This window comes from Petromyzon marinus, chromosome 9 (assembly GCF_048934315.1).
Source record: "Petromyzon marinus isolate PM22_M1 ecotype Great Lakes invasive population chromosome 9, UKy_Petmar_22M1.pri1.0, whole genome shotgun sequence".
NCBI classification, from domain to species: Eukaryota; Metazoa; Chordata; class Hyperoartia; order Petromyzontiformes; family Petromyzontidae; genus Petromyzon; species Petromyzon marinus.
Genome location: NC_133675.1, coordinates 8,014,987 through 8,037,742, shown reverse-complemented (window position 1 = coordinate 8,037,742; position 22,756 = coordinate 8,014,987). Strand labels below are relative to the sequence as shown.

At 41.2% G+C, this 22,756-nt stretch overlaps 1 protein-coding gene across 2 annotated transcripts in view; it reads right to left on the bottom strand.

Moving 5' to 3' along the window:
* The window catches only part of LOC116940599 (VPS10 domain-containing receptor SorCS2-like), a 93,230-nt gene that overhangs the window by 32,836 nt on the left and 37,638 nt on the right, over positions 1-22,756 (bottom strand). For both annotated transcript variants that reach the window (XM_032950642.2, XM_032950641.2), the window contains exons 4-9: positions 10,471-10,629; positions 9,561-9,634; positions 9,388-9,452; positions 8,180-8,298; positions 3,765-3,854; positions 2,160-2,339 (exon numbers count right to left, since the gene is read on the bottom strand). In XM_032950642.2, the coding sequence (XP_032806533.2) occupies positions 2,160-2,339; positions 3,765-3,854; positions 8,180-8,298; positions 9,388-9,452; positions 9,561-9,634; positions 10,471-10,629 (687 nt within the window). The remainder of the gene's footprint in view (positions 1-2,159; positions 2,340-3,764; positions 3,855-8,179; positions 8,299-9,387; positions 9,453-9,560; positions 9,635-10,470; positions 10,630-22,756) is intronic.

Below are 22,756 nucleotides of genomic sequence, written 5' to 3'. Positions count from 1 at the left end.
ACTCACCTGGTATCGACAATCAAGGGTATTTCCCTATCCCCAGACGACCTGCTTGTCAGTTTTGATGTAGTTTCCTTATTCACCAAGGTTCCTGTACCTGACACCATCGCAATCATTGAAGACTTGGTTCATCAAGGACTAAACACTGAGGTACCCCCCCTGGTGAGACACTGTTTAACCAATACATACTTCACTTGGAATGGACTTTCTACAAACAAACTGAGGGCATCCCAATGAGCCCCCCCCTATCTCTGGTTATAGCTAACATTTTCATGGAGAAATTTGAGACTGACGCCATCCAGACTGCCACTCTGCGCCCAACCTTATGGAAGAGGTACGTGGATGACACTTTTGTCATCTGGCCACATGGCCGGCCTGCTCTAGACCAATTCTTCGACCACTTTAATCCCATATACCCAGCCATCAGATTTACCATGGAAGTCGAAAAAGATGGAAAGCTACCTTTTTTGGATGTCCTAATTAAAAAGAGACCTGATGGTTCAATGAGCCACTGTGTCTACAGGAAACCTACCCATACGGATGCTTATCTGAAACCGGATTCCCACCACCATCCATCACAGAAGAATTCTCTCATCACGACTCTGTATCATAGAGCCCAATGCATATTCGACCAGGAACACATAGGCAGTGAACTCAAGCACGTACACCAATCTCTTAAGGCTAATGGTTACTCCGACTATACAATCCGCAAAGCTATCACTCAAACCATGAAGAAGGACCCTTTTGAGGAGCCTTTCACAACCCACACTTTACCCTACATTGCGGAGATCACAAAAAAGATCTCCAAAATCTTGAATAAACACAAGATCCAGGTCGGTTTCAACACATTACATAAAATCCGTGATCTGGTTCCGTCTGTAAAAGACGTGATTCCGGACTTACAATACCCCGGTGTCTACAAACTAAGTTGCCTCTGTGGTAGTAGTTACATTGGAGAAACCAAACGCCATGTCTCGGACCGCATTCGTGAACACAAAGCAGACCTTAAACACGGTAGGACCAACACCTCGGCCGTGGCAGATCATTGTTATAATTCAGTAGGCTCACATGACATTGACTTTTCCAAGACAGAGGTTCTTTGTAAGCCATCTGGCTACCATGAGAGATTCGTTCATGAGGCTATCCACATATACAAGCACAGAGACAATTTCAACCGAGAAGATGGATTCTGGCTTAGCAATCATTGGAAAGATTTGATAAACCATTTCAGGTCTTAATTGATTGTTCACGCTTACAGTGGCTTTCAGACAGCATACATTAAATAAATTTTTCGTCTCCTTCCTCCTCTTTTCAGAACATAGATGGACTAGTCCTTCTAAATAAACTGCCAAATCGCTGCGCGTGGCGCTAACGCTTTTTATAAATAAATAAATACACAGTTTAAAAATAAATAAATGTATGGAAACCGACACACCTGATGGCGACCGTTTGTGTTATGGTCGAAACGTCGTGAGAATTTTTATTGTTTTATGTATATTTTATTATTTTATTGTTTCCCTTCAACGTGACTTTACCGAAAGAACTAAGATTATCTTGACACCTGTTTTATTGCCAGAAAGGGTAAAACCTATTGTTATAGCATAATATATGTTTTTAAAAACACAGAGAAAGTAAATACTGTAAGTCACCAAATGCTCAATCGATAAAACAGAATTTGTTGATAGTTTCACCTAAAACTAAAATTGTTGAGGAAGACAAGGGGAAACCATCTCAACCGCCCTTCCATAGCTATGGATAGAGAATGCTCGTAGAGAGCGGTGCTGTGACGTGAATAGGGGGATGCTATATTAATACAGTTGGCTACGTACAGTGCAAAATAAGTTCAACATATGAGATGAAGACAGCCTTAGTCGTGGACATGCCCATGGGTGGAAAACTCATAAATAATCCCGTAGCATAATAAACATTTTAACAAACCTGCATGGCCTGTCATCAGCATTGCTCAGCACGCTTGAGGTTTTAGGACAGCCAGGGCTTCCAGTTTCCAAGGTTTAAATTTAGGCTGGGACTGCGACCAAGACATGATTTCTGCGCCCAGCACACTACATCAAATACACCTCTCTCTATGGCTGTAGTTACTATGCCACGTGCTGCCTGCTGTGTAAAATATTCAGTGAAAATTGAAGCCTTGGGCATACCTCATGCACGTTTATGATCTTGGGAGCACTCGGGATATCACTGCAGGCAACGTTGGCTAGAGACAGGGTCAGTCTGTCGCCACGCTCATCAGAAAAGTAGAGTCCGTATGTCTGGTTCTGATTCCAGTCTCGCGCTGCCGCAAACACGCCTTCTCCGCCAGTGCTCAAGATGTGCAGGTCCTGCACACGTGGAGAGCAGCCGTCAGCGAGCCAGTGTTAGCGCCTATGTGCAGACTGCACGGAGACCAGTCGCAATAAAGCCTCACCTGTTTTAAATCCGGAGCGATTTCCTGCCCAAATTAGCATTGAGGCAGTGCTCATATCCTGTCTACGGCCTTGAGCCAAGAGTGGAAGTTCCACATTCCTATCCATAGGACAATGACTGGTCGACTTCCCCAAAAGGCAGTCCTAATTTTATCGACCCCAGGGGGATAATGGGTCGGGTCAACCCCCAACCAGGATTTGAACCTTCTGATTGTGAGCCGCTTGCTCCCACACTGAACTGCCAGGCTTGGTGTATTTTAAGATCGTTTTTATTTGTTTCTTTTTCAGCTAACTGCTTCCAGCAATACCTGATCAATGCGGTTTTATGGAGAGGAGTGTGGGGCCTTTGCTGTAAACTTATAACAGTTCTTCACCCATGTGAATGTAAGCGGAGTCAAATGTTTCCAGAACGATGCCAAAACATGGCTTTACTAGTATATGCTTGATCTTAAACAGTACATTTTGAAGTCATGAACAATAATACTATGAGTGTGCTCATGATAAGGGTTACATTTTATATAGACGAATGTGATATGTGTGTATAGATGCATATGAATAATAATGTCTTATTATAAATAAATTGCCTCCTCATAATATGTAAATAGTCTGTGATGTCTTAGCAACCATTTGGGGTCATTATTTATACAATTTGAATATCTACGTATGCATACGAAACAGATAAGTAACCAACTTCATAGTCTTTATTGTGATATTTTGGAAAAGAAAACGAATTACAAACATTTTTGTGCATCTGCAAAAGCCTTATCAAATTGAGCATGTATATGTAGAACCGCATCTATATAACATTTGGTTAAAATATATATATAAAAGCAGTGGAGTATTTTTCAGAAACGTAATGTAATGAAAATGTGTACGTGACCAAAATCGAGAATGGCCAATGCGAGGTTATACAGCACAACGTTGTCAGAGCACATCTCGGGATTTCTCGTGAATTCGCAAATAAGAACAATTCACCGTAATCCTAAATTATTCTAGAATCGGGAAATAATTGCATTAATGGCCACTCTGTACTTTTATCCAGGTATTTAATAATACAAAGCACCATACTGGCAGTTCTCAAGTAATTAGATTGACTAAGCCACACTTTCATTGTACATTTTAAATACTTTTTTCTTATTTCATGGGCGAAATGGAATATCGTGTGATGCAATAATGCATTTATTTAGTTTTGAAGAGCAAAATATGAGCAACATCAGAGTGGCCTCAATCTGGACTGAGGTCAGATAGCGCTGCAAACGGACAGTTGTGAAAAGCATACTTAACGCAGTGGGCAGAATAATTTGTATTTGCTTAAAGGGAATATATTGACATTTCTCATACCCTAGGTAAGGCGTACTTGGGGAACAGCATCTGCCGGAATTGCCTCCGCCCATGAGAGACATAATACCGGGCTATATGTCCATCTGTCACCTTGGACACACAAGCACGCAAAGTTTCAGAGCAAGAAAAGGGCATTCGACTCCTCAAACTCACCCATCTGCGAGCTTACACCGGTGCCCCATTTCTCACTATCCACCCCATCCGTAAGTGAGAAGGATAATCCGAATTTCTTTGTTTGTCCCTGAATGCCTTGGTGATTTTTTTCCGTCCTCTTTGTCAGGCGAGTCCTACTTGGGATATTTACCAAATTAATTTACATAAATATTTTATGGATGGCTACGGTACTTTTATGTGATGAAACCAGAGTGCCCAATTAAAAATCCATCAATTGGAGGGGAAGGTCACTCAAAATCTGCACAGAAAGTTCAGAAACCCTATCAGGTACCTAGAGGTACTTTATTGCCCTTTGCCATGGGTGTGGGTGTCTCACACACATCATTACAGAGCAATCCACTGGGTTGATTTGCAGTTTCCACACAGTGTCTTGAGATGTCGTTACATTTAGACGCTATGTTAATCCAATTTGTATCGTATTGCTAACTTAACACAGAACGCATATTATGAATTGATATTGTATTCTTTCATTGTACTGTATTGTGGCTCTTCCACCTATAGATTTCTGTAATGACTGCTATAAGTAAAAATTGTACTACAAGTAGGATACATTTATTTTCCGATGTACCATTAAAGACGATGCATATTCCTGGCATGACAGCCTTTGTGAAGCAACTAGGCTACATTGTGATTCTCACTGCTTCAGGATTTCACGTGCCCCAGCAAGCAAGATAATTGGCACAGAAACTGTTTTAAAAGGTCAACCTATGACAGTCATAAACAATTTTCACCTTTAAAGGGACCCATTTTCATTATTCTCTTGGTTTCATTTTTTTCATATAAGAACTGACATGTATTTTCCACCAAACTAGCATGTACACCTTTACTGTATATATAGGTTTCAGAATCATAATCGGGATTTATCCTGGAGGAATCCGGTGAGCTATGAAGCTCTTTTTCATAGATGTCCAGTAGGGGTGGGTCAGAAAATAAAAACAAACAACATGCTGTTGTATGGTGAAAGCACATGTTTCTATGAACCTGCTTTAAAAAACAGAACATCAAGAAACAGCACATATCCATCAAAAATATATAATTCCTATGTCCCCTTTCTTATTAACTGGGCCAGCTTTTTACGAAACATACAGCCTTAATGTTGGTGTCCATGCAACCGTTAATCACCAGAGGCAATCACCGAGTATGGCTTCTTTATTCATGAATACACAGGCACTATTTTTACACAAATCCTGTACTGCACAGGGCTTGAGGCTTGGGAGCATCCGGGAGTGAATACGCCACCACCTGTCTTCTGATTAAGAAATAATTAGGATAAAACTGGAAAGGTACATCAACTTTCTACTCTAAATGATGGCTCTGTCAATTTGTTCGCTCTGTTTAATTGTTTTTGTCAGATGGAGCGGTGGTGCCGTGGTTAGCGCACTGCACAATTAACCCAATGACTACCTGAGTTTGGTTCATGCACTGACCAGCATGGTGAAGTATGATATAGCAACCCCAATCCATGACTTTCACAGCATGGGAAGACCTTCATTCCGTCGTGGATTTACAAATGCTCTCAATTATGTGTTTTGTGTGTCACATGTATTACATTCATTATAGGACCTGCCATATATTGCTTGCTAAGTATACCATAAAAACAAAGACAAAGATCCCCCGTATAGCCTATAATTTACTGTTGGGGCAAGTGCTGTTAGCAAGCACCTATGAAGGCCAGAACGGTACACGAGGGGGTGGGTGGCCAGCACCACGCCCGGCCGCCTTTGTCTCCCCAGTGGCAATGTTTACACATCGCACCAGGTACTCATTTGAGGCTGAGTCGACCTAGGGGAGGCCCAGGACCGGTTCAGATAATTGTCACTGATTTTGGCCATGAGCAAGAATCGAACTCGGGTCGCCAGGTTTGGTGCACAGCGCACTAACCGCTACACTACCGCTCCCCATTTCTCACCATAAGTATACCATATATAACCATATACAGCCATCACTGTGTCCATGTGAATTCATATTGAGGCATTCGATCCTCTTTGCAATTCAGTACTGGGAGTTTATGTGTAATGCATGAATTGCTGTGGTCTCTGTAGTTTTAATCTATGGAACTAGCTTTTTTGCCCATCGAAGGACGGGTGTATATTGCAGTAAATCTGACAATATTCAATATAAAAATTGTTCAGCTCATGATTATTAATGAGGGGGGGGGGGTTTCCCCATGTGGAGTGACGTCACCCGCTAATGGATATTGTGGAGGGGTGCGGCATGTGGCGTGACGTCACCCCCTCATGGTTATTAATGAGGGGAGGGGTACGCCATGTAAATATTGCGACCTTCTTGTGCGTCAGTGTAAATTTCCGCGCGCGCATGAATATTAATGAAGGGGGGGGGCTCTCGTTTGCAGTGACGTCACGCACGGATATAGCACTGTGCTGCGTAGATGTATTGTTGACCGTCTCTTTCTGTTAAGAAACGTCATATTTGAAGCGAATTTGCATAATAAATTATTTAATTCAGCTCGACCTTCCTCTGCATTAGTGTAAAAATCCCCCCACTCATGAATATTAATGAGAGGGGTGGGCCTCATGTGGAGTGACGTCACGCGCGGGACGGACAGACATTTATGGATGATTATAGTAGATAATACAGCCCTTGCATTGCAATGCATCCAACACTGTTGGTAGGATTGCTGAGTAGTCTAAGCCTTGTACATGAGCGCTCTATATATACACAAAAACAATGACACAGTAGCTTGCCTTAATTGTATGCACTGCCCTGCACCGTACACAAAATGGTCTGTCACCCATTAACAGGAAAACACTCAGTTCTATGTGCAGAGGACAAAAGTTTAATCCATCAAAGGTGACCAGAGTATAAGGTTGAAAGGAAAAAGAAATACCCAAATAAATGTATGCGAAAAAATATATAAAATGTCAAGCGGCAATAAACAGTTTAACAAGTAAAGAAAGACATTGAATTATGGGTGAGACACAGTTATCGGCAGACAAAACAAAGTAGAAGTCATTGTACAGATAACACGGACACACATCGCTCTTCCTCAAACAACTCCCAGTTATTCTCGAATTGGAAACTCGAATCGATCACCATCACATCAGTAATGAGCCTGTTTTGATTGAGCTCGATCAAATCCCATTGAAGAAGAAGACGAGAAAAAAAAACCCTCCCCATGTTTTAATTCCCGCGAACAAAGGGGAGATTTACGCGAGAAATTAAGACCGCTGAAAGTTGTTTTTTTCAAAGGAGTCATTTTCACATTCGTGAGATGACAATCATAGTACTCTAAACGACCTTCATGTTTTCCAGAAATGAATTAAGCCCCAGTAATTATATCTTTGTTTGAAAATTGTTTTTTTATAAAGGCTGCTTGAGCAGCACAGATGTCGGTTGGATTCAATTCATACAACAACACAATAGGTATTTCATGTAAGAGACCGCATATAATGTGCTGACAGATCTTCAAATAATATATTTTTCACTTTTCATTTCGAAGGCAGGTGTTCAAGTAACTTTTGGATTGGGAAAAAAGCTTTCTATCAAACATTACATTTCTTTTTTGTATTTTAATCAAATAAAATGCTGTTCCTTTCCCAAACACACTATTTTATTGACACAGTACTGAAAGCAGCATTTCACTTTGTTACAAGTTATTATTTAATCTATAGTTAGTTAAATTGACAATTCAAGGAACTGTTAATTTTATTGTAGTAATGGTCATCACAGTCTTTAAAAAAACTTCGCACTAGTGATGATATGGCATTTGCAACAGTGCACAAGCATGAACAGTCAATACATTCATCAATGGCACCACCGCATGAAGAATGGTCATTTCCCGAAACGCTGTCGATTCTGCATTCCTTTTGATTTTCCTTTCCTCTTCAGCGCAAAATAATTGACGAACATCTTCTTGGTTCTTTCGGTAAAGTCACGCAGAATGGAAATAAAATAATAAAAATAAAACATAATAAAATAAAATTCTCACAACGTTTCGGCCACAACACGAGTAGCCTTCCTCAGGTGAAGAAACAGGACTGTCCAGAAGACAGCGCTTGAGTGAACACTGCCAAGCATGGACCGAAAGAACCAAGAAGATGAATCCCTGCAGTCACGAAAGCTTTAAATCGAAATTGACGAACACTTTGATTTCCCGATTTCTGTAAGTTTCACACTATTTTCTCGTAATCTTGCACAACAATGGGAAGGGTTGTTTTTTTACGATCGCCGTAGATGGCGGAAAAGAATGGAACAAAAAGGTGAAACCATAAGGGGCTTACCTGCACAAAGACGTAGTGGTTCTCAACGAGCAGCGAGTTCTGGTCGATGGCTCCAGGAAAGGGCGAGAAGAGAGCCGTGCCGGTGCAGTTTGAAATGGGACAAGTCACGTAGTAAAATTCTGAAAGCACAGCATCAGGAGGAATATGGGAAATCTCTCGTTTTCACAGAGCAATCCACCCGCACATGATGATGATGATATATCTGAGAAGTGAACAGATTTTCAATGGCATGAATAACACATGCCATTTGTGGCACAGATATTATGGCAATTTAACACTGAAGTACTTTAAGAATCTGCAGTGTACATGCATTAATGTGTGTCTCACTTAACCTTCAGGATGCAATTGGAATATCTATGTATGTTTAACTTATTTTGCACTGTACGCAGCCAACCGTGCTAATCGGACATGCAGTATGTAGTGGAAATGACTCAGAGCAGATCTGTAATGGTGCATTAGTGATGCTGATAATGCTTAAAGAACGGAAATGCTCAGTAAAAAATGCCTCTTAGAGGCCAAACCAGAGCAATTGAAAGCCAGAACTTGCAGCAAAATAACCGTTCCGTTTTTTAACGAACGATGCAAAATTCATTTTAGGAAATGGACGCCATGCATTTTGCAGCAGAATGTTTGATTCTGATAAGTTTCTCTGATTCGATATTCAATAGATGCTCTTGATGGTAGAGCACTATGCTCCTTGAATAATGAAACAATTAATTAACAGATGGAGCTTGACAGAATCGGAGAAGTATTCGCAGGCTGTGTCTTTTCGTTGCTTGTTTTTAATTTGAAACAACAACAACACAAAAAAACCCACAAGGGTCGCACTGTGGGAAGCTGAGGTGATACACAATGGCAGAGGCCTCTCGTAATTTAGTGGAACCCTCATTGCAGCGCTGAAGGTGATGCTGCACCTGCGCATAACTCCCTTGGCAAACAAACACGGCCCCACAAGTAACTTCTCTGACCGTGTCCAACATTTACAACGAGAAGGATTTGAAAATACTGCGCGAATGAGATTATGTTGATTTTGTATCTCATAGTTACGCTATCCTCCGGTATGGTTTTGCCGATAATGTTGCTGGTACATTTTGTCAGAAAGTATGACAAATATACCAGACGATATTGTCCTCGAAGCTCAAGATTTTTTTGTGGAGAGAGATAGCAAGCACGCCATTCCTAACGAATGAGCAACGATATCCACCTACCACCATCTGCGCCTTGTACCTCCACGTGCACGAGCTCCTGATCCTTGTCGATATCAGGAACAGCCCTGCCAGCAGACGACATGAGAGGAATACAACCACCATATTTACATTGACATATCTGTTCAAAGCACAGCAATAAACATGTTATGATAAATGTGCACGATTTTCCTTACCAGTAATATCGGCCATCTGACACCCGTTCTTGCAACAAATGCCAGTCTCTTCCGAGTTCCATTGACACGTACAGCTGGATTGTTTATAAAAGGCAAGAAAAGGTTTCGGAGCCAATAGTATAAATGCTGTGGTGTACATATTACTAGTTACCGATGACATCTATAAATAAATATAAATTCTACTGAAACATGAACGGAATATATAATCGTTCACAATTCTTTGTTTTAGTGTTCTATCTGATGGGATGTAATCGAGCATGTGATGAAAGTGGCACAAGTCTGAATATGAGTGGGTTTACAGTGGAGTAACTCAACTGGACAATCTAGATTTTACAGCTAAAATATACTCCACTCAGTCTTTTCAAATATGAATGATATTAGTACAACTATAAAGGGAATTGTAAAATAAAATGAAAAATGTTTCACCAACTTAATGTTGGGCTTATTTTTAAGTCATAAAAGTATATTAATGCATCAGGCATCTAATGGAATGGGAAGACTTGCATTACAGACTACTGGACTGAAAAAATAAAATATCAAGTCTACATAAAAGGAGGCCTTCATCCAGCAGTTGACTAACAAAGGGATGCAAATTGTTATTGTGTATAGAAACAGAATGGGCCATGGCAGCATCGTGAATAGATCACTGCGATTTTTACTTGAACAGCTCAGTGACCACAAAGGTAACGGTGCAGCCCTGCAATTTCTCACTCACGCCACTGCTGGTGGAAAGGGCCTCTGCTAGAGGGAGCTCGAGGTGCAGCCCCTCTCGAGGCTATTTCGGCCTACTCTTTCACGCTCCCTAAAGCGAATGAGTGTGCCCCAACTTTGCCCCCCCACAGTATGTGACCTGTCGATCGACTATGTGCTCACAGTGGCAGTCAGACGTGTGACTGTAGCACCCACAGACCTTTCCATCCTGGCTGTAGGCCAGCAACCAGTCTTCCATGTGCGGGTGGAAGAGGAGGCTTTGCAGGCTGAAGGTCACTCGTATCCTCTGAAAGCTGGCCCCTTCATCCAGGCTCACGTGTAGACTCCTCTCCACGTGGGGTTCGTTCACCAGTACGATCTGCAAGAGAAGAGCGACACACATGTTTTCTTAAACCTAAGCCCCAAGGGCCAATTTTTATCACAGATGTACAAGCGCTTAAAATGTAACGGCCGCATTCAAATGGATCCACATGGTCTGCCTCCAAGTGTGTACAGAAAACATACTCGTATACACCGATTGTAACATGTACGCCCATGCATCTAGTCACAAACCATTGTGACTGGAATCATTCGCACTATTCTATCAACAACAAAATGGGTCGAGAAATAAAGATCAATGCTGGATTATGTAGGTAACAAGCACATGTGCAGCCCTTTCCTAACCCACTGCTGGATGAGGGCCTCCCTGTGATGTGCAGTTAGTTTGTGGGGGTTATTCGTCTGTATGTCGAACTTCTTTCGCACCATACGTAGCCAACCGGAGGTGCGGGGGAAGGACAACAAACTTAACACAAAAAGTAGCTCTATAGAAATTAATTATCAATCGATATTTAAAAGTGCATAGCTCCAGTGGCTTCCTAATATCGGAAGGAAGAGCGTTCCAGACGGCCGAAAAAGTGCATCTGGAAGCTCGCAATGCTAGCCAAAAGTAGCTGCGAGGATGACCGGAGCCATTTTCATGACGCTGGATTGTACAGGTCACTGGAAAATATTCATTACAGTTTTAAAAATGTAGACTGCATGCTTTTAAGTTGTCAATTTGTTTATATACATTTATTATTCATTAATGCTTTCATTCTTTGTTATTTAATGTTCATATTGATATAAAAAATTGATACGTTAGATGTTTTAACAATTTCTTTGCATGTTTACTGTATCACTCTGTTATCCACGTTTCCTTAAATGAAGAGACTTTGATTTAATTGTAATCTACGCTTAAATAAAGAAATAACAGCATATGATGCATATTTCTCCCTATTGTATATATTACATTTACTCTACTTAGCCAGTTAAGAGCTCATTGACATTCATGAACTTCATTGCAATAGAACTGTGGCCAACTTTAACTTCATTGTGAGAGTTATTGATTTATGTTGCTGTATTTGTGGGAAAATTAATATTTTGTAATTGAGGCTATGCCATCAGCACACAATGACCTACTTTTTCCAGTCAATACCTCGTGGTGTCGACCATCCAACAGTAATTATTACAGCAGCAGGACCCTAACCATTAAATCAATGCAAATTGGCTCAACGGTGAAACACACTGACCACTGGCCTAACCAGCTGCTCTCACCCAGCAGAATCACAACAACAACAATAATGCGTTTGTTTATCCAAGAAAGTCTCACTGAGTCTTACCTTTTCTATGAGGGTCCTGCATTGACATGTTTGACCCATTTGATTTTTTATGTGTTTGTCATTTGTGAAGAAAACCTGAGTTCCCGAATAAAATCCATCCATACTCGACCGTAACACGCAAGGCTCAGCACAGAATGATTTAAGAATCCACGTGCTGTATTGTCATCTCCTGACCACCGTCACAGCCTAGTGCATGTGGGAGATTTACCCATCTGTGTGATATTCCAACCCTCACCTCCAAAGCATTGCCTCAACGCCTGTCTCATTTACTCAATAGTCAATTTTATTTTTAACTGACTATATATGCAAACGAACAAAACTATCCACATTCATTGCCAACACTTCCTCACAACAGAATCATGTATTATAGGCTGATGTTTCAGGCAATGGTCCTCTAGCACATCACATTCTGTGCTCTGCAGAAGGCCAATTGCCTGAACGTCACCCTCCTTGCACAAAAGTGATGATTATCTTTGATTTGTACTTGCTCGTGCTGGCAATATACATATATATTTCTAGGTAGACTATATTCTATGTTCGCTATATGATTCGGTGACGCAGTCGTTAGCGCACTGCACTTGGAACCAAGTGTCCTGAGTTCGATTCCCAACCATGCCTAACATCAGTTGCGAGTGATATCTAAACTGGTCCTGGGCACCCCCTTCACTAACCCACACTGGACAGCATGGTGATGCATGGCCAATACATCCCTATAACCTGTAGAACATGGGAAGGCCTGTGCGCAGCAGTGCATTGACATAGGGCTTAAACTTAATGTTATTATATAATCGCAACTTCACAAGTGAGAATAATCTATGAGTAAAGCACTTGGAAGATAAATACTGCTGTAATTGCCAACAACGCTTCAGCAGACAAATGGCACGCAAATGCAAAGGCACAGACAAAGGGACACATATATCCATAAATCAATGCAGGCTTGCAAAGGGCTTGGAGTGCACATAGACAAAAACCGTGGACAAAAGAAATAATGCTATATCTGTGAGAAAGACTAATTTGGGTGACTCTCCGTATCTAAAGAGGTTGGAGATTCTAATTAATGAGAGCGTCAGCAGAACTGCTGCAAGTTGGCATTAATCAATGCTTCCAAAATCCGCCTTCGAGCATTGTTTTACATCTTGACTGGTGCTGGGGACCTCAGCGCACAGCTCTAACAAGGCGCACAATTTGCATTTTCATTAATTTTGTTCAACTGACAATGTCGAAGCATGGGAACCATGCGACCTTCCAGGGCGTTTTACTTCAAATGCTGAAATGTTTTTTTGTTGTCCATGAAGATAAAGAATTAAACTAAAATAAAAAAACATTTCTAAAAATTAGGTTATGACTCAAATGAACGTTTACAATATAAGACATTATTGCAAACATTATTTGGAATAAGTAACGAAGCCTAGGGCGTAACTTGTCATGGCAAATGTTATGACCTATAATAACAATTACAAGGACCAAAAGAGTGTTACAATGGTCAGTGCAGGTTGGTCAAGGGGTAGAACTGGTTTCAACATCGCTATCCAGTCATGTGAGCCATGGCCAGGAACCAAACTCACCGGGTTCATACTGCACTATATGTTGGTGTATGAGCATCAACGACATTTCTGAAAACCTACTAATGCAGTGGTGGTCAACACCAGATAATTGGTATGGCATGGAGCAATGACAGATGCAGTCGGCTCTATATTTGTTCATGCCTTTTGTCAGCCGAACCACTTATTCTCACCATAATTCACTTTGATGTAGAAACCAATTTTATGCTAACAATTGTTATTAACTTTAGAACGTTAATGAAGCTTCCAGCTGCCTAAACAAGGTCTGACAAGCTAAACGTCAGCCAGTTATTCAAATGCATGAGGCAAATTAGATAATGTGGAGTAAATTGGCTTCTGACATTAGAATTTTAGACAAAATGTGGTAGACGTCAAATGTTACTTGATATTCAGTTATAAGAAAAATCAAATACAAATTTTAAAAAATGCAGTCAATATAATTTGAAGCAAAGAAAATATTAGTAAATACTCCATAGAGCAATACATCCAGGAGGAATCGCTATATATCCCTTTGGCACAACACTAACAAAACATCGTTGAGTAATGTTTCTGCAGTCTAATTAAGGTATATTACAAATATTTTTTTGTTTATTTCTTAGACCGCTTCTGGACAGCTAAAATGCAGAAAATATATTTTCTTACTTTTAGTTGTCATGTTCTTAAAGTTTGTTACATACCAGAAATTACGGTGAAAATCATTAAATATTAGTAATAATGCATTTATCAATTGTATGATAGAAAACTGCAAATACATTTTAAAGTATTATTTTATTTTGTTGAGATAGCTCTATAACATAAGCATGAAGGTAATCACATAAATAAATCATACGTGATTTAATAACTCATAATGTGACAACTGCCTTATTCTATATATGAAACAGTTTTTTCAATCTCATGTTTGAAAAAAAAAATCAAAATTACTTCTTGCGAAATGATCCTGTTATATCCAATCTAAAATGTGTGATGTTTTGTATAAAATGCTCAACACATGAACAACACATCTTCAAGAATGTCAGTGGTGTATGGTACTTGCTAGCAAGGCACATTTAAAAAAAATGCATTAAAATAGAATGACCCAAAGGACATTAACCTGTCACATGCAGCATACACAACCTCTGCTTTGAACAAATCGTAATGGAAAATTTTCCTCTGAATGCAAATAAGCTGTCACTGTATTCACACTTTGAAAAAGCTGCGATTTTAGACGGGAGTTACGAAAAAATAACCACAGCACTCATTTGCTGCTTTCCTCAAGGGGTGATGCATTGAAAAATCAATTACGCATTAATGACCTCTCCTGAGGAAACCACTGCTCAAAGCTTGGGAAAAAATGTTTTACCTCATTGTCCACAGGTTGAATTTTAATACGTCTTTGTAATTTTTCAACGCTAGGTATTAGCGATATGTGTGTGGAGTTGCAGCGGAGTGGTTAGCGCACTTTGCTACGAGCGTGCCTCTGTGAGTTCGATTCCCCGCCTGACTTACATCAGTGGCGAGTGGCTTGTGAAACAGTACTGGGCCATCCCTCTCTCCTGATTCACCAACCCCACGTTGACCAGTTTTGTAAAGTATGGCAAAAACAATGCCCATGACCAACAGAGCATGGGGAGATCATCCATTGGCATATACCTTTAAGTTATCAAATATCATTATTTGTAATATACAGTATCGTGTGGTAATTGTTATTGATGTTTCATGACAAAACTACGAACTAACGTCTTGTCTGAGAACCAACTAAATTATGTTAAAAATATGTAAAATATAATACGTTCTTACAATACAACATTTTCACACATATCTTGTCAACATTTCATGAGGCCAAGTAAAAACAATTATGAGAATGATAAAGCACAGATACATTGAGGAAAATAGTATCGATCTTGTAATGGCAATCATAACTGAATATAAAAAATATATTGTTCAAGGTTGTACAATTTATTTCCTCAACTAAAGTAATTTATTTTCCCGAGGTAAAAGCACCCTTTGTATTCAGTTTCACACGAAAAAATCGTCTCCCTCTTATTCGTATCTTCTCCCTTGAGAATGTATGGCTGAAGGTTCTATAGATTAGTGAATTAGTGCATACATTTTTTTTTATAGAAGTCATGTATTTTATTTCAAAGGTCTACAAAAAAGACGAAATGTTCTTGCTGATTTAATCCACAATAGTGCAGAGTATGCCTATAGCTGGCTCTGTTAAAAGCTTTTCAAAGCCAAAATGTTCAGAAGACGTAGAAACGACATGCGCTGGCTAACTCCTTCCAGTCCACGGAACAGCCAAACCTGCATGGTGGAAATATAAAAGAATGTCTCGTCGACTGTGCACACATTTTAATCGCATTATCCAACAACTACAAAAACGTAGCAGCCAGATCATTTACATTCAATTCTCGACACCAAATCAGGACTTTGTGCTGTCATTTTCTGTGAATATGCTACGTAGGATTATTAAGCTGTGTAATTGCATTGTCTGTGGCTCAGCATGCATTTGAATGGATTAGCTTTCCAAAGGCTGCAAAAAAAAATGAGTAAGTGTATATAATCGCAAAGGGAACAATTAGAACTCGACCCATGGGTACATTTATTAGAGTTGATGTGTCCAGCTATCGACAGGAAAACCTGTGGGACACACTCGTCACGTATGCACGACGTCGAGTCAAACGCATCCATCAACGTGCCACGTCTGCCTGGAGGTACACACACACACGCGCGCAGAGCGACTTGTACACGCAAGGGTAACGGACATAAAACTACAAGACATCGCAATATACGACTACCGGGGGTGAATTGCGTTTTAATCAAAATGATGGAGTCCAATTTATCAAGGAATGAATGGAAGAACAGAAGATGCCTTAATTGAATATGTCCACACGCTGTTTAAATGACAAGACTACCGCCGGCATGCAACAATCAAACGCAAACGGCCCGCCTCGACTGCATCCCTGTCAACCCATTCGGTTTACTCCTTATTATTGTATAGGGGAATTGAGTTTTGAGGTCCATACGGCGTACAGCCGTTTCAATACGGGCAACATTTTGTTTTTGTCTATGGTTGTGTTTCTCCCTTGCGATGGGACCTTGTAGGATGAACGTTGATATTTATAAGGGTACGGGGTGACCAACAAGGTCTGAATTGGTCTGAAATAAAGGTAGGGCACTGATACGGCGTTGACAGCAGGTGTGCTACTGTTTAAACACAGCGGGGTTTTTTTTTAATGTTGCGCACAAAATAAAATAGCAAACTTACCAGATTAAATGACTTGGATTGTAATGTTGTTTCTTTGGGGCTTGGATTAATGGAGAGGTGTACTTTCTTTGCACGTTTACCTAACTATATTTATCTTTGCGGATCGAGCGTGCAAGGATAACCGCAAGGCAAACATGAGAGAGAGAGAGAGAGGGGCAGAGGCAGCTCAAAGAGGCAGCTGCGGAAGATTCGCGCAGATGATCGCGCGCGCGCGCGTGCGCGTGAACTGCTTTGCATTCTGCGAGCGCAGCCGCGTGCTGCCTTGGAGCGGTCAGCGCTACGCTGCGCTACAACGAAACCCGGCGTCCAGAGTTCGATTCCCGTTCACGGCCAACACCCCCAAGTGACGATGATTTGAGCCGGTCCTGGGCCGCCCCTAGGTCGACTCGGTCTCAAATGAGTGCCCGGTGTGCGGTGTGTAGTAGTAGTAGTAGTAAACATCGCCACTGGGGGAGACAAAGGCGGTCGGGCGTGATGCTGGCCACCCATCCTCCTCGTGTGTGACGTGCCGGCCTTCGTAGGTGCTACTCGCTAACAGCACTTGCCCAGACAGTTTGTTGCAGGCTACACGTGGGGGATGGTGCGGGGGATCTTTGTCTTGCACCAGCGCCACGGCACCCAGTCAACGTAGCAATGAGAAACGCGGCTCACGATTTACATCACAGGCTCAGCACCCCCTCCCCTCGGGAGGCCCTCTGCGTTCACACCAAAGCTACACCGTCTCAAAACGGAAACGTAATTATGACTGCCTCCTGCTGGTGTTCGCACTCGCAGAATGCTTGCTCTCAATGCCCGGGGAATGTTAGGCAGCAGGCGGTGAAGATATTATTATTATCATCATCATGCAATTTCGGTTGGAGTAATTTAAAATGTTGGTTGCAACTTAACAGAACACGATAACGACACCACCGTATGAATTACGTTCTATCTGGCATTGTAACAAAACGGAGAATATTCATTCCAAATATGTGTCCATTGTCACGACTTGAACAAGAATTTCCGTTATTAATGATAACAATAGGGAGTGGTGGTGTAATGATTCCCATACTGTGCTATGCCTAGGCGATCTGAATTCGATTCCAGCACACAACGAACATCCAGTGACGAGTGACATCCTAACCAACCCGCACTCACCAGAATGGTGAAGTATGGTGAAACAACCCTCATACCCAACATGGCCTGGGGAGGTCTTCATTCAGCAGAGGGTTCACAAAGAAATGTAAATTAACATGACTTTGTAATTGGCTACAACATGCACATGTACCTTATTTAAATTATTCATGATGCTGCACACTGCCGTACACATAGTTGAGCATGTAAGTACACGCACACACAAGCCCCAAACACAGACACAGATATGAAAATTAGGTGTGACAATTCGCCCCACGATTTGGAGTCGCGGTTGGATTGAAGAATGCTGACTATTGTTTATATTTCGGTCAATGTTGTGACCTCAAGTGACAGGAGAAATCACACACTCCAAGTCAAGAGTAACAACGGCATGGCAGCCAAAGGAGGGAACACCCAAGGAGACGTCTTGGGAGCGATGTCGTGATGTGATCGGCTCGTGTGCAGGAGCTGGAAGGATCGTTGCATTGCAGGACCGTGAGGAATGGCAATGACTTTGTTGAGGCCTTCATCCAACAGTGGATAGATCATGGCTGCTGATGATGAGATGGATAAAACAAATATTTGATTAATACGCACGCAGTTCGCGATGGCTGTATCACGAGTGTTAAATGATGAGATGGATAAAACAAATATTTGATTAATACGCACGCAGTTCGCGATGGCTGTATCACGAGTGTTAAAATCTATTTTATACTATTAATCGACGCATCGTTATACACACAACGCAAGACACAAAGACAAATGCAACACCCAGGGCAACAATGACACAATCCAATGGATGTGGTGCATTGTGCCAGTGTTGTTAAGAGCAATGGCCAAGAGAGGAAAACGAAATTATAAAGGGGAAGAAAAAGGGAAGAGGGAGAGTGAAAATGAGATGGATTCAAATCACGAGACCTGTCCTGCACACTCGCCTAGGTTAGGGGAGTCATGAGGCAAGCTTTTTAAAGCACAGACGCTTTCAGAAGTACACTTAAAAACAGCAAATGCGATGTGATCCGCTGTCTACCGAGCTCTCCTGGGAAAGCGACCGCATCTGATGCTCGGTTACAGAACAGCTACCGAAGGTTCAAACTAAATAAATCGTGCACACACTACGATGCACACGCAACTTGCAAGCCTGCAGCAACCCATCGAATGCACGGTTCCATGCTGCAGGTCATAGCACCAAAAGCATTTGTTCGCGCTTACTTTAATAAGTGACAAGAAGGGAAAAAATATAATCTCATATCGGCGATTCTTATTTAAGTATAACAATGCAAGTCAAAGGAGCAAAACTGCAGCCTGAAGGGATTCCAAGTGTTGCAATATGCACATAAACTACACGACTGGCATTATACTCGGGTCTGTGTAGTATTTTGTAAAATAGAAAATGTTCAAGGTAGTATATACTGTACAAGTATATATTACCATGAAGTAGTATGTACAAGTATATACTACTTCAAATTATTCATATACACCTATAAGGCATGTAAAAAGGATGTCGTTTTTGGTACAATTGCATTGCTGTGGTAAATATTTCAACAGGATCTATCTATACAATATTGTACATGTGCTCTTTTTTATAGGAAACCACAACTCAGTTGCAGTTGCCGTTGTGACATTACCAACGTGCAATATGAAACCCATAGGATACATTCTTGAAATCTATACAAAGCTATTCCAAAAATGCAGAAAACAACATTATAACCAAAGCAGCATGCTTAATTTCTTCCCAAATTAGGTTTCAGGCTGCATTACTGTTAAAAAAAATTAGGCCAACATCAGCTGATAAATTGTTAACATTTTTTTTATCAGCTCCGATAATTGCACGTCCAATTGCGAGCTCACATTTGTGGGCAAGTGTCAGTACCCGTAACAAGTACCATCTCTAATTCTAGTGAGCTATGAGTACATTTTAATGGTTGCTTAAATGTTACATGTAGCACTGCAGGGCTGACGTCGTGGCAATGGAAGTGTGAAATATACATTCTCATTTTGCAACCGTAAGAGCCTCCAAACAGACCTTAAAATCAATGGCCTTTGCAGTGCCCCTAGGGTATTTGCAGTGAGCACCGCTATCTCCATTTATGCGCAGTACAAAATACCATGTAGAGATATATGCGAATTGCAGTTGACGAGAGGGGAAAATAATGAAAAGAGATTTTAGGCATCCGTGCTGGTAATTGTACCGATTTTTTTTATTGGATGGGTGTAACTAGTAACACCCTGGGGCAATGACACACACAGCAAGAGTCCCAGAGTGTTACGACCACGTCTCTCCACCCACCGTGCCCTGCTGTGACCCAGATAAACAAAGCAGAATTGTGATACCATTGCCCCATCTCCTCTGTGCCATGAACAGACTATTATCCTTCAGAGTTCAGCCGCAATCTGCTGACGGATTGCAGAGTAAAAAAGAATACAGTGTGTTATTCACAAAGGCTCGATCTTAGCAGTAACACCCATCCAACCAACCTTTAACAAATATTACATTGAAGCCATCATGTGAGTTTTAGTACATTTAAGAACCTTATGAAAAATGCGATCATAACAAAACAAAATTTTGTCACGCAATTTTTACGAAACCAAAATATGGAACCTTTACCCGTTTCCGTAACTTACGGATATTACACTAATTTTGTAAAGAACGAGGTTTGCAACAATTGCACGTGACTATAAAACACGAGAGCAGCTTAATTTACAGGCTCATAAACCCTATCTCCCAGTGGAAATAAACTGCCATTCGCACCTCAACTTTTTTGATTGACTGGGAACACATTTTTTTCCAGTTGACGTTTCAGGTGCCATTAAGCATCAGCGATTGCGGAAACCCATCGGTGGCCGACAGTGGCACGCTGCAAATCACGGGCGCGAGGCCTCCGGACTCTCACACGTGCCAGTGCACCCTTTCCTCATGCTCCTCGCCCTGCCACCAGATATACGGAGCCCATCAAGAACGCTTTCCCTTTTCAAACTGAAATTTTTATATCGTACTACGACGAAGGGGCTTTTTTTGCCATAAATGTCACCAATTATAGACGCATTATTTTTAAGGCCGCGCTATTGCCGAATATGTTTAGGTTTTTTTTGTTAATTGTGCACGCACAGTTTCACGAAAAAAAGTTTAATTCTGAAGTGATACTGTACTTTTTTTATTATGGATGCTGCTGTGGTGTATTTGCTTTTCACACTGGCCTTGCAATTCGGAGGTCGCCGGTTTGAACTCCCACCGCGGTAGCTGATATAATGGACAATTTTCTTAAATATCACCCGCCACTGTTCACCCAGCTGGTTTAATGGGTAAGCCGCAGTTAAGTGTGTGTACTTCCATCTCCTTCAAGATGCCTCGCCAGCATAGAAGAGTAGGCCAAATACCCCCACGAGGGGCTTGCCAGAGGGGCTCTCTAGAGGAGGCTTCTTCCGGCAGCAGTGACGTATATAAGCAGTGGCAGAGTTGCTCTGTTAACGAGGACGTATTAAAATTGACTCGGCTACTGCACCAGCTAAGGATACCTTTTACAGTCTATGTTCACCCTATCGGATCATCGCAATATTCACCCTGCCAACACCCAGTCCAGCATATTTGCATGGTGCAACTATATTTTTCTATAGATGGTAACGAATCTGACCTTTCGCATGCAGTAATGTGTTATTAATCTCGCGTACTTTCTCTTACCTTTGAAGCACAACAAATAATGCTGCTCCCAGGTTTAAAGCGGTTCACGATTTATTTTTGCCCAATAACCCGTTATTGCAATGCTGTGACTGTAATTTTCTATAGATCGTCACAAATCCGACTCTTTCACATGTCCTCCTATACCTCAGTCCCCAGCGAGTCGAATTTTCGACGTTCTAACTATGTGTAAACATTTCATGGAATTATGAGAGAATCATTTGCAAAGGTTGAGCATATTTGTGAGTGCACCATAATGTGATTTTACGCAGAAGAGATAAATTTATTCTCATCGCTGCTATCTCCCAGTGATCCTTTCTACCGGTGTTTGTGGTTGTGCTGCATAGCTCTCCCATAGCTCTCCCATAGTTCTCCGGTATTTGTTTTTTTCTCCAGGAAGTTAATTGCTCCCAGTGAAGCTCCCAGAACGTCGAACGAAATGTCAGACATAATGCCGAACAACACGTAGCACAACCCAAAAAGCCATCAGAGAGTGGTCCTTTGTTTGCAATGACACGCAGGGTTGCCTTGTATTTGAAAGTGTAACCCAATGGACTCTTGCCTTGTTAACGGAAAAACACCCATAATTGTATTCATGATTATTTGATGCAAGAGAAACTGAGAATGAAAATGAGCATATAACGGGAATGGATGTTGGTAGAATCTGACATACCGATAAGAAGGTCTACTTTGTACAATTCCTCCAGCTACAGAAATCCAACTGTGATTGACTTTGAGAGACCGTGGGTTGTGAATTCACACATTCATTGTGAAGTAAACAAGTTAATGACTGCATTCTTCCATTGTCACAATTTTCATAGAATTCAATTGAAACTCCTCTGATGTGTTTTCGAGATGTAGCACGTGTTGTTCGATCTAATGTCCAACATTTGTTTTGCTCGAAGTGCTGAAATTTAATTCCGGAAGAAGCTCCCAGAACATGGAGTAAAACGTCAGACATCATGCCAAACACGAAGTTCAACCAGAACACATATAGAAGGGACATACGTTACACGCGTGAAAACCTACTTAGTCGTATGAGTAAACAGAGGTTTTCAAAGCAAAAGTGTAAGTAGCGGCTGAAATGTTTAATCTAAATAAGATAGGATGTCATCAGTAATTTCCTGTCTTTGCAACAAACAAGTCTCGAAGCACTTTAACAATAATGTTTTAAAGATGAATATACATGTTTTAAGGATCATGTAGGATCATTCTCTGTTGCAGGAGTCATGTAAATGCCCTGGCAGGGT